This window comes from Triticum dicoccoides, chromosome 5B, assembly GCF_002162155.2.
Source record: "Triticum dicoccoides isolate Atlit2015 ecotype Zavitan chromosome 5B, WEW_v2.0, whole genome shotgun sequence".
Lineage (NCBI taxonomy): Eukaryota > Viridiplantae > Streptophyta > Magnoliopsida > Poales > Poaceae > Triticum > Triticum dicoccoides.
Window position 1 is genome coordinate 581,777,957 of NC_041389.1, and position 16,300 is coordinate 581,794,256.

At 46.9% G+C, this 16,300-nt stretch overlaps 1 protein-coding gene across 1 annotated transcript; it reads right to left on the reverse strand.

The window, feature by feature from the left end:
* Positions 1-11,239: 11,239 nt before the first annotated feature.
* Positions 11,240-13,391, reverse strand: LOC119311766 (monooxygenase 2-like). The gene is made up of 4 exons (XM_037587467.1): positions 13,036-13,391; positions 12,874-12,939; positions 12,580-12,766; positions 11,240-12,472 (listed from the first exon to the last, which is right to left on the reverse strand). Exons 1-4 carry the CDS (start codon positions 13,272-13,274, stop codon positions 11,681-11,683), a joined length of 1,284 nt encoding a protein of 427 aa, XP_037443364.1. The 5' UTR covers positions 13,275-13,391; the 3' UTR covers positions 11,240-11,680.
* Positions 13,392-16,300: the final 2,909 nt, after the last annotated feature.

Consider the following 16,300-nt stretch of genomic DNA (forward strand, 5'->3'; position numbering starts at 1 on the left):
TACACTTATGCTTGATTATATGCTATTATCTTACCTATCCTTATATGATCATTCACTTTGCTTGGTGATGAGTGCATGTATTCAATTTTTATTATTTTGAGTGCTCCACCAAGATGTATGTGACATGGAAGAGTAACCCATGAGCCTAATTCCTTGTGCATTTGCAGTCCAAAGCAAATCTTAAACTATGCACAAATTTAGGGGGAGCTCTTGCTTATCACATACTTCTCAAAGCGACGATATTTTTCAATCTTATTATCATTTGTCGAAGCTTTGATCTATATGTTGTCATCAATTACCAAAAAGGGGGAGATTGAAAGTGCAACTATCCCTAAGTGGTTTTGGTAATTCATAACAACATATAGCTCATTGAGCTAATGCTATTCCAAGACAAATATTTCCAGAAAGCTCAATGAATGGCATGGCATGGATGATGAAAGTGGATCCCTCAAAAATATCAAGGACAAAGGATTGGCTCAAGCTCAAAAGCTCAAGACTCTTCATTTTACATTTTAGTGATCCAAGATCACATTGAGTCTATAGGAAAAGCCAATACTATCAAGGAGGGATGAGGTGTTGCTTAATGAGCCTCTTGCTTCATGTGCTTAGTGATATGCTCCAAAACCCTCCACTACTTTCTCACATCCACATATGACCTAAACCTAAAGTCAAAATCGGTCATATCGATTCTTCCTATCCGGTGCCACCGAGTTCAGATGTCATAGCCACTGCCACAAACCCTAGGCAAATCGGTCTCACCGATAGGGATCTCGGTCTCACCGAGATGGGATTGTAATCTCTCTGTTTCCCTTCGTAACGTTTTGGTCTAACCAAAGTGAGTGATCGGTCCCACCGAGATTGCAATGTAAACTATTTATTTCCCTTTCGTAACATTTCGGTCTCACCGAAAAGAGCGAATCGGTCCCACCGAGTTTACCTGACCAACTCTCTGATTAGCTAATTACCAAAATTGGTCTCACCGAGTTTGTGTAATCGGTCTCACCGAGATTACGTTATGCCCTAACCCTAATCATATCGGTCCTACCGAGTTGCATTTCGGTCCCACCGAAAATCCTAACGGTCACATTGTTTACTAAATCGGTCCGACCGAGTTTGTTGATTCGGTCCCACCGAGTTTGGTAAATTGTGTGTAACTGTTAGATTTTGTGTGGAGGCTATATATACCCCTCCACCTCCTCTTCATTCGTGGAGAGAGCCATCAGAACAAACCTACACTTCCAACTTACCAGTTCTGAGAGAGAACCACCTACTCATGTGTTGAGGCCAAGATATTCCATTCCTACCATATGAATCTTGATCTCTAGCCTTCCCAAGTTGCTCTCCACTCAAATCTTCTTCCACCAGATCCAAATCCTATGAGAGAGAGTTGAGTGTTGGGGAGACTATCATTTGAAGCACAAGAGCAAGGAGTTCATCATCAACACACCATTTGTTACTTCTTGGAGAGTGGTGTCTCCTAGATTGGCTAGGTGTCACTTGGGAGCCTCCGACAAGATTGTGGAGTTGAACCAAGGAGTTTGTAAGGGCAAGGAGATCGCCTACTTCGTGAAGATCTACCGCTAGTGAGGCAAGTCCTTCGTGGGCGACGGCCATGGTGGGATAGACAAGGTTGCTTCTTCGTGGACCCTTCGTGGGTGGAGCCCTCTGTGGACTCGCGCAACCGTTACCCTTCGTGGGTTGAAGTCTCCATCAACGTGGATGTACGATATCACCACCTATCGGAACCACGACAAAAACATCCGTGTCTCCAATTGCGTTTGAATTCTCTAAACCCTTCCCTTTTCATTCTTGCAAGTTGCATGCTTTAATTTCCGCTGCTTATATACTCTTTGCATGCTTGCTTGAATTGTGTGATGGTTGCTTGACTTGTCCAAAGATTGCTAAAATCTGCCAAACTCTAAAATTGGGAAAAGGTTAAGTTTTTAATTGGGCAAGTAGTCTAATCACCCCCTCTAGACATACTTCAAGGTCCTACACCTACCACCGATAAATCCCCATGGATAGCTGCATACACTTGCCGTCCAAACCTTCTTTTCCAATTGCTCTTGTTATTACAAGATACCCTGGAATACTTTTCGATATTCCGAGAATCCATTGTGCCTGCTGCCTTGCAGCTCCTTTTCCGCATGAATACATGTTCGAATAATTCCTCACACTTAGCCAGGACTTTTTCAGTCCTAGTTATTCATGTGTTTCACAAAATATCCCGAAATGCTATCCGACCTTCCGAGAATCTTTTGCAACCTATTGCTTTGGAAAGTCTTCCATGTCGGCATTATGGTTAATTCCATATTTCTAGTAATCTCCGTTGACATCCTATGTCTCTATCGTTTCGAGTCCCTTCATCCAATATGTTGCGAATGCTCGAAATCCTCAATCAGATCCTAGCATTCATCCTTCCGGCTCAAATGTCACTCCGAACATGGGCTTGTTCTTGGCTATTGAAACCTTGATTGATTGTCGATCTATATCAATTCAACTCAATTATATTTTGATTAGAGCCTCTGCTTCTGATCTTCTGATATGAAAATCATGATTCCTTTGTATTCAAGCTTTGAAGTTATCCAGATATATCTATAATCCGATGCCTTTGCATTCTTTCCTTTTCTGGTTGAGTATCGATACTCACATCAGATCCTTTATGGACCGCTATATCCTTGGTTGGATTATTATCCGACAATGTCCTTAATATTCATTAACCTTGAGAGCTCTTCCCTTGATACATAATGCCTTTCGTAAATTTGTATCCTTTGCTTTTGTCAGCCATACTCAACCTTCGAACTTGCGTCAATTATTCTTGAAATTCGCGGTATATGTTCCTAAGATGCCCCTAAGGGTTGAACCTATGCCTTCCCTAATCCGTGTGAACCCAAGAGTTTTAAGCGTCATACACTTCTGAAGTTTTGCCAGATAACTTTTCAACACTACAACTTCATCGAAAGTGAGAAGTAAATGAAATGATATGCATTGAAGAAGTGGGAGTCGACCTTGAACTTTGTGTTCATGCCCATGGACACGATGTAGATCTTATCATTGAAGCTTCTCTTAAAATTAATTATCCACTTGGTATAAGATCATCTTATATTTAGGATTTGATCCTTTGCAACCGTGGTTCTGACCATGATTGTTCCCCTTTGATTCCTTTTCTCGGACATGTTAAAGCACTTGTCTTCTGCAGATAAATGCATCTCCGCAACCTCTGTTTTGATCTACCTTCGAGTATTACCCTCCGGTATCTTGAGAATAACAAAGAACCGTGTTGCTTCCTACGAGTCTTCATCTGGTATTGCTTCTCATCGATTTCAGATTTCCCTGGGTTTTGAGTTGTTAGTCACTCGAGAACGCCGATAAGTGAATCGATTCCACACTCCGATTCTATAACTCCAAGTAATTTTGTTGCTTACGAGTTTAATAATCCTTCAAGTCATTCCTAGCCTGATCGGCTATATCCTTACCATGGTAACTTTTAACTATGCTACCTGGTCCTTCTTCCCGGAGCACAATTTTCGATGATGAGCTAAGTCTACGTCGATCTTCCTCGTCATATCATTTATCTTTGAACAACAAGCTTGATTTTGAGTTTGTGTCGTACCTGTGGTTCCAATAACCTTTTGCTTCATCTTTCCTTTGACTTGATGTCATCACCGATCGATTAGGTCTTCATGAAATCTCTCGACAAATGTGTCATGATCATCATCAACATTCTGATGCTCCTCCAGGATATCAATCGAATTCATGATGAGAAATACCATCTGTGCCCCTCGATGATTTGGGTTATCATCGACAACATTCTTACCTTCCCCCGTAACACAATTTTGTTCATATCATTTTGGCATTACATCCTTTTGACATGTCGATGGATTGCTGCTGAACCCATCAGCCACATCCTCATCTTTCAATGATGAAATTGTACGAACTATTCTAGCAGTTCCCACGGGATCCTTTGTGTATCCAAAGTCTGACCTTTCCCCGATGACCATGTCAACACTATCCCGAAGCATGTGTGTGGTACTCCGATCATCAACAAGAACATTGGGAGCGCAATGCTAACTGTTCTTGATCAATTATCCAAACACCATTGTATGGGTAAACCTCATAAATTCCTTGCCCCTTTGTCTAAACGGCTTAATACTTGGAGCCCTATCATGCTCTGCCTTTCCTTAGGAAAGTTATACTCTTAACACTTGGGTATAAACACATTTTCCTTGCCATTGGTCTATTTAATCTGATAATCACATTTTCCTTTCCATTGTTTTGTTTAACCTTTCTTGTGATCTAACTTGTCTGGCCAGATATAAATCCATGCTTAAGTAAGCACCTCGGTGTACAACTCTGTCAGTAAGACCCTGTTACTATTGTTGATGACATTCCGGTAACCACCGTTGGACGAGAACTTTGCCTATTAGTCCGCCTCGTCTTACGAGCAGGAAAATGGTTCTCTTCGTCCCACGCCCTTGGTACCAAACTTTGTTGCCAACATAACTGACAGGCTATCCTCTGATCTGCCTTGCTATCATGACCATTCAAGATGTTAGCGCCTTCCTGCTTTTAACCCACATGTTGGGCCCATAACCCACAGTTCCACAAGATCGAAACCTGACTCTCCTGTACACCCTTGTTTCTAAGGTTATTTCTCACGCTTGGCTTCATATGAAAATCCCGAGCCGCCTTCCGAGAGGCGATCTATTCTAGTATCAGATGCAATACTTATTCCCATTGCTCTGAACCCCTTTCACCCTCTGTTCCAGGCAACGAATGATTGCCTACCAAGTTGAAGCTTCTTATTGCACCTTCTTACCTTGCTCTCGATGACTTTCTTGGATTTCAACTTGAGAGATGCCTCTATGCCACGTTCACTGAGATAGCCCCGAGGTACCTATCTTGTGTTGAGCTCTGTCCTTCCCGAGTCTCTCTCCCTTACTCCGCCTCTTAAATCTCGGGACGAGATTTCTTGTAGTGGAGGAGATTTGTAACACCCCGAGAATCATGCTACAATAATCCCCTTCTAATGATGCCTTGTCATCCTTGTTACTGTTGCTAATCTTCACTTGATCCAAATCACCGATTCAAATTCAAATCCAATCTAAAGTCAAAAACTCTTATTTGTCTGACAGGAGATCTAAAATGTTCATCTTGTGGCAAATAGTCATTTGTTAATATTGGTGGTGAGCCAACATTTTTTGCAAAATGTCTAAATGGCCTAAAATAGCTATAACCGAAAGTTGTTAAAAGTAAAGGCAAAGTTTTTTTAAAAAAAGGGAAAAGCCCCCCCCCCCTCAACTGGGCCGACTGGCCGAGCTGGCCACCGCGCCCCCCCATGGGCCTCAGCTCACCTGGCAGCCCAATAGGCCATGTGGCCCACACACCCCCACCGGGTCGCCTTCCCCTCCACTGTGCAAGCGACCGCGCGCGCACGTCGCCGTCGAACCACCTCGCCAGCCATGCCGCTACAGGCACCGCGGGGAGGATAAGGGCAGCCACGACGCCTCGGGCTCCCTCCCCACTCGCCCACTTGCCCCCTCTCCCCCTCGTCGCTCTCTCCCTCGCTCTCCAGATCCCCTCCCCTCCTCAACCGACGCCTCCATTGCCATGGATGTGCCGTAGCCGCGGCCACCGGCCACCCCGTGCCTCGCCAGCACGTCCACGAGACGCGCTGTCCTCGGCTACACCCTCTGCATCAACTAGAGCGAGAAGGGAGCCACCACCGTGAGCCCGACGACCCCTTCTTCCTCCTGCGGCCGTCTTCGTCTCCAGCGCCGATTCGCCGCCGTTGGTCCTCCCCGAGCCCGCTAACGCACACCTACAGGCTCACGGTGAGCAGCCGCATCGCCTCCCCCTCTCTCCGGCCTCTCCCAGTAGCCGCAGCCGCCGCTTTTGCCGCGCCCGAACACCTCTCCGCCGATGAGCTCATGACCGTCGCCATAGCCGTTGTAATGCTTGCCGAGCACAGCACCGTGCTCCTGGAGCCCCTAGGAGCACAACGAACACGCGCACGCGCTCCGCCGAGCTCCGTAGCGCCGTTTCCGTTGAGGTTCCATACGCGCCGCCGCCGTAGCTCGTCGCCGGCCTCGTTTCCGGCCACCTCCGGCCACATAACCACCACGGTTCAACGCGGCTAGCTCCGCTCGTTCGAACGCGCCCTCTCGCGCGTGAAACAGCCACCTATGGATGAATCCCGCCACTCTCCTGTTCGCTCGGCCGTTGGAATGGTCGCCGGAGTTAGCTCCGGCGCGTCTCCTGCCGGTGCCGAGCTGGCACCCACGTGGCACCGTCCCGTGCCACTGACTGGTGGCCCCTAGTGGACCCATTGACCCCTGTTGACTGGTTTGACCAGTCAACCGTGCTGACGGGGCAGCCCCCAGCCACTGACATGTGGGCCCCCCTCTGTTTTATTAGTCTAATAACGTTTTATAAATAAAAATGATTAGTTTACCTAAAACACTCACTGACGCCTGGGGCCCACCCCCTAATTAACCCTCTGTTAGTCTAAATTAACACTGTTAAAGTCACAGAGGCTGACTTGTGGGTCCCGCTGGACCCACATGTCAAGTTTGACCTGTACAGCCGCTGTTGACTTGCTCATGTCAACATGGCATCATGCTGACATCATATTCCTTTTTCTATTAATTTAATAATCCCAAAAAATGGTTTAATCTTTAAAAATTCATATAAAACAATCCATAACTCGGATGAAAATGTTTTCTATATGAAAGTTGCTCAGAAAAATCCAATGAATCCGAACATGTGGTCTGTTTACCTGTCAGATGCCTCTAGCATGCTGAACATGGAACATACCCCCTCCGGCCATCTGTCTGATACAGGTCCGGAACCGGGAATACATTCCCGGTTGAATTCCCCCTTCACCTATATCGTGTAGCCATACGTTAGGTCACACCCGACACAGCATATTGCCTTGTTACGCTTTGTGATGCTATGTTTGCTTTATATTTACTGTTTCTTCCCCCTCTTCTCTCCGGTAGACCCCGAGACTGATGCTGCCCCTATGATCGACTACGTCAACGATGACCCCTCCTTGCCAGAGCAACCAGGCAAGCCTCCCCTTTGATCATCCCGATATCGCCCATTCCATTCTCTCATGCTTGCATTAGTTTTTGCTACTGTTATTGTTTGCTCCTATTCTGATGCATAGCCTGCTTATTGTTACCTTACCTGCTTATCCTAGACTGCTTAGTATAGGTTGGTTAGTGATCCATCAGTGACCCCCACCTTGTCCTTGTTGCCCCTGCTTCATCATTGAAGACCCGATCAACGGGATCGAAGACCAGGCCCCGGCAACGCACATCACTTTCCCCTTAGTTGCTCGACACTGCTGGGTTACTATCGAGTGCCGAGGGTGAGACCTCTACAGCACTTCTGATTTTAACCCTGTAGTGTAGCTATTCGGTCGTGGTCATCGAGGGTGATTCCGCCTTAACCACTTCCGATACGACTCTGTCGTGCAACCCCTCAAGTGTGAACCTCGGGGGTGATTCCTCTTAAGTTCACCTTGATGATTACATCGAGTAGAATTCACCGAGGGTGATTCCTCGGGTTTTCCCCTTGATGTTTAGACACACAGTTACTATGTTTACTATGACTTTACAGTGAACCATGTTACTAAAGACGGGTCGACCCTGAGGGGTACCCACGCGAGCATAATTGCGAGTGATGTGGAGTCGGGTTGACCTGGAAGGTGCCCGAGAGATAATTACGAGGCATGGCCGGGCATTCTTAGCCCTTGCTGCAAGTCCTCGAGACGGAGCAACGGGGTCACATCTTTCGTGAGTCTCTGCTTGTTACCACGCGTTCCTAATCCACTACGATTTGGATATTTGATCCAAGGGGCCTCTGGCCTGATAGCACTAGCCATCACGTGGGCATAGTATGGGCGTTCTGCGTCGTATGCATCAGCCGAAGCTTATTAGACGTCAGCGACTGAACGGCGCGCGCCGGGTTGGACTGGTAAGCTCCTACCTTTTTTAAGGAGGTAGCTAGGTCTGCTCACCGGCCGCCCACGCAACGTGCAGGAGTTCCCGGGGAGATGGCCCATGACCCCTGGGGGCATAGGTTTAGTCCGGCGTGCTGACCTCTCTATTAAGCCTAGGACAGGTTGCGGCGTATTGTTTAGCCGAGGCCGGGCATGACCCAGGAAAGTGTGTCCGGCCGGCGTTAATCGAGCATGGTGGGTAAGTTGGTGCACCCCTGCAGGGAAGAAAACATCTATCGATAGCCTGTCCTACGGTAACGGACGCTCGGAGTTGTATCCCGATCGATACAACTAGAACTGGATACTTGTGATGAGAATTGCTGGTGATGAGAATTGAATTGTGATGATAATTGGATAGTATGGCTCTGGGATTGCTTTCTCGCAGGGAGTCGAGAAAGGATCTCTGGCCGAGGTTGATAACACCACTACTACTTTACCTTATGCTACTCTACTCCCTCCTGTTTGCTGCAAGATGGTGGTTTCCAGAAAATGCTAGTCTTCGATAGGACTAGGCCTTCTCTCTATTTTGGCATTTCTGCAGCCCAGTCCACATATACAACCTTTCTTTGATAATGTTGCATATGTAGTGTAGATCCTTGCTTGCGAGTACTTTGGATGAGTACTCACGGTTGCTTTGCTACCCCTTTTCCCCCTTCTTTCTTCTTTCTGGTTGTTGCAACCAGATGGTGGAGTCCAGGAGCCAGACGCCACCTTCGACGACGACTACTACTACCACGAGGGTGCCTACTACCACATGAAGACAGCGACGACCAGGAGTAGTTAGGAGGCTCCCAGGCAGGAGGCCTTGCCTTTTCGATCGATGTTGCTTTTGTGCTAGCCTTCTTAAGGCAAACTTGTCTAACTTATGTCTGTACTCAGATATTGTTGCTTCCGCTGACTCTTGTGTTTTCGAGCTTATGTATTCGAGCCCTCGAAGCCCCTGGCTTGTAATATAAAACTTGTATTATTTTAATTTGTGTTTAGAGTTGTGTTGTGATATCTTCCCGTGAGTCCTTGATCTTGATCGTACACATTTGCGTGTATGATTAGTGTACGATTGAATCGGGGGCGTCACATCTTGGAACAATACACATATGTTTTCGAAGAACCAAAAGAAATCCCGCCTCAGCGTGCTTGTGACCATTGGATCCCAGTCATGGAAGGGGCGCAACCTATTAACTTGCAACCATATCGGCACAAACCAGAGATCAAAAATGAGATTAAGCGCCAGGTGAAGGAGCTGCTTGCGACAACATCATCCAAAAGAGCACCAATATGTTTTCTTATCCAACTCTTCTTGCGAAAAAGAAAGATGGTACACGGCGGCTGTGTGTGGATTACCGATGTCTAAATTAATGCAATGACGATCGTCAGCAAGTACCCTGTCCCGGTCATAGATGAACTGCTCGATGAATTGGTCGGAGCTTGTTGGTTCTCTAAGTTGGACCTTCACGCGGACTACCATCAAATACGGTTGGCGAAAGGAGAAGAGTACAAGACGACTTTCTCAACACATTCTAGTCACTGGGAGTACTTGGTTATGTCGTTTGGATTAGCTGCTGCTCCTCCAACTTTCATAGGTGTTGTAACCTCCACACTTCAACCAGTGCTGCGAGTCTGTGTCATCCTGTTCTTCGACGACATTCTGGTTTTCCGTAAAACCTTAGCACAACATGTGGATGACCTTCGGCAAGTGCTCCAGCTGCTTCGGAGCGACCACTGGCAAGTGAAGCAATCGAAATGTGCCCTCGGTCAATGCCAGATCACCTATCTCGGGCATGTCATTAATGAACATGGCAGCGAAGATAGCACGCTCATACTTGGATAATGTTTACAAACTCCATGGTCTGCCCAAGGCTGCCATCTCCGATCGGGAACCTGTTTTCACAAGCAAGTTTTAGCGCAAGTTGGTCGCCATCATCGGCTCTGAACTCAACATGAGCACACAATATCATCCGCAGCCGGACGGCTAGTCGGAACGGGTCAATCAATGCATCGAGATATACCTCAGATGTTTCATCCACGCCTGCCCAAATCACTGGAGCCAATTCCTTTCACTTGTTGAGTTCTGGTACAACTCTAGTCACCACTAGATCTGCTTTAGACATGTCTCCTTCTCATGCTCTATACGACCACAAACCCAGAAATTGGGGGAATCGAAGCGGCATCAACCTACAAAATTGCAGCACTGGACTGCTTGGAAGAGAGGAAGACAATACATCAAGTATTGAAGCAACATCTGCACCGAGCTCGTCACATCATGAAACTACGGGCAAACAAGAAATGTACTGACAAGGAATTCACTGTGGGGGATGATGTTTTCGTCAAACTGCAACCATATGTGCAATCGCTAGTGCATCGCCGAGCCAACCACCAGCTGGCCTTCAAATATGCTGGCCCTTTCAAAGTGATGTGCAAGATCAATCATGTCGCATATGAGCTGGAGCTGCCGCCAGAATCGAAGGTCCACCCGATATTCCATGTCTACCAACTACGACAAGTACTCTCCCCAGGTACAGACGCCTCCGCTACTTTGCCAATACCTCACTTTGCGGATTTGGTTCCCGTTGAGCTACTAGACAGGTGCTGGCGACAGACCCCTACCGGTCACCGCGAGCAATACTTGGTTCGCTGGTCAGACTATGATCTGTGGGACGCTACTGGGAGGATGCTCTCGCGCTCAAGGCTCGCTACCCCTGCTGTAGCAGCTTGGGGACAAGCATGCTCTCAAGGGGAAGGGGATGTCAGTGTCTCAAGTATAACCACACCCAAGGGCGACAGGACGTCTGCCGAGGCAGCTAACCGCGACACACTGGCGACAGATCAAGGGCATGCCACCAATCAGGGCAGAGGCCGCGTCATCGACAGGCCACCTCAGATCAAACACCCGAACTGCCAGTACGTGGGTCCGGAATGGCTGAACACTACTTAAGGCAGCACGCGCAAGCAAGAGAGCATCCGGGCTTGGATCACGGCAAACGGCACGGCTGGCTACCTTTCCCTTTCTTCTTCTTTTCCAAGACAGGCTCCTGTGGAGCGAGTGTATCAGGTGTGGAACTCTGTAACACTGAAACTAGAGAGAAGAATAGATCGAGATCCTAAGAGCAAGTACAATAAGGTGACATAAGCAGGCTATAAGGACTAGAATATTATATTTTTGCTTAGTTGGAGGAGAGAGAAGAGAATCAGGCTCTTGGTTACTAGCCGGCTCTAACACGAGACCCAAGACGCTTTGTGAGGTTGTAAGTTATGCCAACTACTAATGAAGTAGTACACATATAAAACTTATTATTGTACATGCCGGCTATAAGGTTGACTATAGATGACATGTCTACTCCTTACAACCGGCTATATTATTAATCATGCTCTAATGCAAACAGACCGCAGTAACAATAAATTCGAAGGCCGCAGTGGCTTAGCAGTAATTACTACCTCCGTCCTTGTTTATTGGTCCTCATAGTATTTTGTGCCAAACTTTGACCTTAGATTTAACTAAAAAAATTAATGCATGTAACCAAAAATAATATCCCTCAAAACTATGTTCAAATACGAATCCAAGGATATAATTTTTGCTAACATGCATTATTATTTATTTAGTTAAATCTATGATCAAAGTTTAGCACAAAATACTAAGGGGACCAATAAACCATGACGGAGGTAGTAAACACGATGTCACTCTGAGTGCTTCTTGCCCTTGTCCTTGGACGGCGGGGGCACCAGATCGCCGCAATCATACCACAAGGTATCGGCGAGCTTGGGGAAGATGAACCTGTAAAAGATCAAGTCACGGAACAGCTTGACAAGGTACCCCCGCAGGCCCTCCTGCGCGTTGTTGATCCCGCCATGCTGGACCCAGCCCGACAGGTAGGCTCCGGCGACCAGCCAGGCGGCCCGGCCACGGCGCTCCGACACGTAGGCCGCCACCCCCTCCGCCGGCGTGGCCGCCCGCGACAGGGCGCGCGCGAGCACCACCGCGTCCTCCAGCGCCGAGCATCCGCCCTGCGCAAGGTCCGGCGTCATGGGGTGGAACGCGTCGCCGGCCACCGTGACCGACCCGCGAGCGGCCGGGCCCGTCAAGATGCCCCAAGGCGACCGGTAGAGCAGCGGAGCCCACGAGACGCTCTTGTGGTCCGAGTGGCGCACCACGTCCAGGTACTCGGCCGGCATGTGCTTCCCCAGGTTCTCGGTGACCTCCCGCAGGATCTTGGCCGGGTCCGCGCCGGCTTCTTCCTCCGCTGCGGCGACGGTGTTGTTGACGAGGAACCAGTAGACTTCCGTGTCGCTGATGGGCACCATGCTGGCCCTGAGGCCCGCCGAGAGGAACTGCCGGAGCTCTTTCTTCATGCCGTGGCCGTCCGGGTAGACGGCGAGGCCGCGGACGGCGGACCGGCCGCATGTCACCGGCTCCGACAGGCCTAGCCACCGCGCCACCACCGAGTGCACCCCGTCGCACCCGATCACCACCTGATGGTGGATTGGACGACGTTTACAAGACAAGACGACTTAGGCTATGATCGAGTACTAGCAGATGCGCACGACTACAATTAATTAAGTGTGGCTTGGTGTATTACCTTGGCTCGGATCACTGTGCCGTCGTCTAACCGGAGAACGGAGGTCTCCGGCGAACCCTCCTCCTCGGCTGTCTCGCTGTTGATGGAGACGAGCTTGGACGAGAAGCGGATGGTGCCCGGCGGGAGCTCCTCCGCGAGCGCTTCCAGCAGCGCCTTTCGATCCGCCGGCCTCGCCTTGATTTCGCCGCTTCATTTTTGCATCGATTGGTTTAGCAGCCAAATTGATCAGATTCTCTATGTCTATGCTAGTATTAGTTCTGCTATCGACTCGATCAACAGGTGTCACCAACAGACCTGTTTTTGCGTGCAGCGAAGCGAAACACCTGAGTAGCTCCATTTTCAAGATTGGTCACCTGAAATCTGCATGCAGCAACAGAATCGATTCAAAGTAATTTTGTTTTCTCTTGTTGATATATACTGTACTAAGAACAAGGAAAGGCAAAGCTGACGACGCACGTTTCGTAGGCGTCGTAGCGGGACATGAGCTTGTGCGCGACGCCCAGCGCGCGGAGCGCGAACCAGCCGCTGGGGAAGATGGTGAGCGCGGCGCCCGTGGCGCGCAGCTCGGCGTGCCGCTCCAGGACCAGAACGCCGCCGCCCACGCCGGCCCGCCGCAGAGCCAGCGCGGTCGCCAGCCCTGCGATCCCGGCGCCGACGATGACCACCTCCGCCCCCGCCTCCACCGCCGATGACATCGCCACCTCACCCTCACTAGCCGGCTACCTCGTGTGCGTTGCTCCCTCAATTATATGCTTAGGACGGGCACCAAAGGTCACGTTAGACATCGGTAAGGTCACGTTGCCGCCCTCGTGTACGATCTGACGAATTTTTTTATTTATCGTGCCGGGTGTTCGGCGATTGAACATGAATGCTGATACTGCTCGTCGGGTCCAAAAATTAAACACGGTGGCCGATCGAGTGGGTGAGTGTCCCTGGTACAACGCAGACGCTCACGCACGGAACGTATCCTCCCACTAAATACACATAATCGGAAAATCTGAAATAAATCCAAAAAATTCGAGTGCCGATGTCAAGTCTAAAACTTGAACCCCGATGGTCCGGAAAATACCATTATCCTACTAACCATCTAACTACTGACCATATGCCATCGGCCGTGCTTCGAATTATTGTTCGTTTGTCCTTCTTGCTGTATGGGTGTGCCTATTAAACACGTAATTTTTGGCAACCGCATTATGTAATCAATGGGATGCTTAACAGGTTAGTTGGTATATGCATTATGGGCATCGGAGACCTAGCTACTTTCAGAAGTTGGACCACACACGAGTTGTTTTCTTGTATCCATCATGCTTTAATTGCTTCCATAAGTTTATCTTTATAGAACAGTGAAAGGAAACATTGTTTGATGAATTATTGTGTGACATCATCTAGAGAAAAGAGTTGTAGCAATCAAAATGAAAGAAGATGGCTTGAGGTGAAACCTCTACTCTTTCAATTTGTTTGCTAGATATATCTGTTGCTTTCTTGTGGGTCCTCAATGTATTCTAGAAATAATAAGAATAACTAGGTTATGAAAGATGAAATCAAGAATTAATAGTTGGATAATTCATAACATTTGCAGCTATACTTTTTTTTTGCGGAAACCTACACAAACTATTGTTGTGTTATTTACCTGGTCTTTACAATGTGGTTTCCAAACTTACACAAATTCATGCCAGATTTTACCTTAGTTTGGATATATAGGTTCTACAAAAAGAATCATCAGCAATAATCTGTAAGAGGAAGAAACTACAATACATTCCTCGATCCTAGAATTACACATGATGGTATGAAACATTTCCTTTAATTATGTCTACTCCCTCTCTCTCAGTTTATAAGGCGTGCACATACCACTAGGTCGTCAATTTGACCAACCTAATACAAGTAATATATAAATATACCAACATAAACTTCAGATCTCCTATTTTCAAAAGATATAATTTTTGTATTATATAGTTTATATTAGGGTGATCAAATTGGCAATCTAGGTATACGTGTAGGACTTGTAAACTGAGACGGAGGGAGTATGTTATTTTCATTTCAGCCAATTCTATCATTAGCACCAACTATCCTCCTTACTGGGGTTGTGCCTCAATAGTCGTATATATTGAAGAGTGCCCTAACTCCTTTGCGCCTTACCTTTAAGATGGCAAATGTGGGTTGGGGAAACACCCAAGATAATTTTAAATAAGGGAGGTGGTCTTCACCATGATCAGTTGGTAAAATATTCGGGTGTGCTTTTACATTTATTGGAAAACATTTGTCATTTGCTCAAATTTGTATTATGACATATCTGTCTCCCTTCATGTAATGGTAGCTGTTCACTTACTACATCTTAGAATTGATCTTAGTCTCACCACCAGAAGCGAGGTGCGCTTTGATGCCCGTTGGCTCAATGGCGTATTCATCTTTGGTATTTTCTTCACCAGCATCTGTTAGCGGATTGTGAGATCTCCTTATTTAAAGTTTAGGTATTTGGCTGGCCAGGACGGGAATTGAACTTATGAACAAGACCAAATGAGATTACGAAGTAAAAAATTATATTTTAAAGAACAATAGTTAATAACAATTGAAAATTAATAAATGGTCCATTCCTCATTTACTTTCCTTTAAGACCAACAATAGAATACACAAAGTGTATCAAATTAAAGAATATCACGGTTCACAAAGATCACCAAGCTCATCACATCGACATTTTTCCCCCTCAGAATCATGGTACTCCCATCTTTGGTTACTTGTACAATATAAACAATAAAACAAATAAATGAGAAGCAAGAGGGCACATGTTGTTAAAAAAAATCGGATGTCCCTGGTGTCTTCATCGGCATACTTTCAGCGGCAGACTTAAGAGCATTATCACGGGTAAATATTCTGATCTCAGAACAAAAGCTTGATGTGTGAAAGCATTCTATGATGCACAAAGATGCTTTATAACAAACCCAAAAAATATGATTTGATATGGATGAAAAAGAGGTATAAATTTGAACCCATTTTCCATCTGAAAGGTAATGAATTATGTCTCCTTAAGGTTATGATGGGCAAACTTAACTTCGGTCCTCTTTTATCATCCAGAGCAAGTTGCTTGAATGGTCTGTCTACTTGCAATTAACTTTGTAATAAAAAAATCTACAAAATAGCTATAGCTCTGGTCACACAAAAAATGTCTTTCCCTCAGACCTGAGGGTAAGGTTGAGCACAGTTAAGATGTGAGATTGTCTTGAGTTTACATACAAAACAAAAATGTATAGATCTGCCGTTAAGCTAAAACACCGTCCCTTAGTCATGATCTTTTGTTTGGGGTGTGATTATGCATATAAAGACGATCGGATGCAGCACCAAGATGCCATGTTCCTGGCCAGCAACAAGAAGCCAAGAACCCAAGTACAGAGAGAATTGGGTACAAGACTACTCATCTTTGGGCCAGCAACAGGAACCCAAGTACAGGACTACACATAAAACTACTAATACTAGGTCTTTAGTAACTTTCTGGACGGATCATTGCAAATGACATGCATGACTGAAACTTAATCTTCATGCCCTAGATTTTCTTTTCCCGAGTGAAGTAGGAGCGACCTGGCACATGAGGAGATCCTTCATTACACCGGGGCAGTTCTTGGTTAAATACTCAAAACCTTCAGACTCCATGGCCGCTTCCAGATTCGTGGGCGAACTGAGGAACACCAAGCATGCCGCCTTAAGCTCAGGGCAGTGGTGTTGCTCCGCC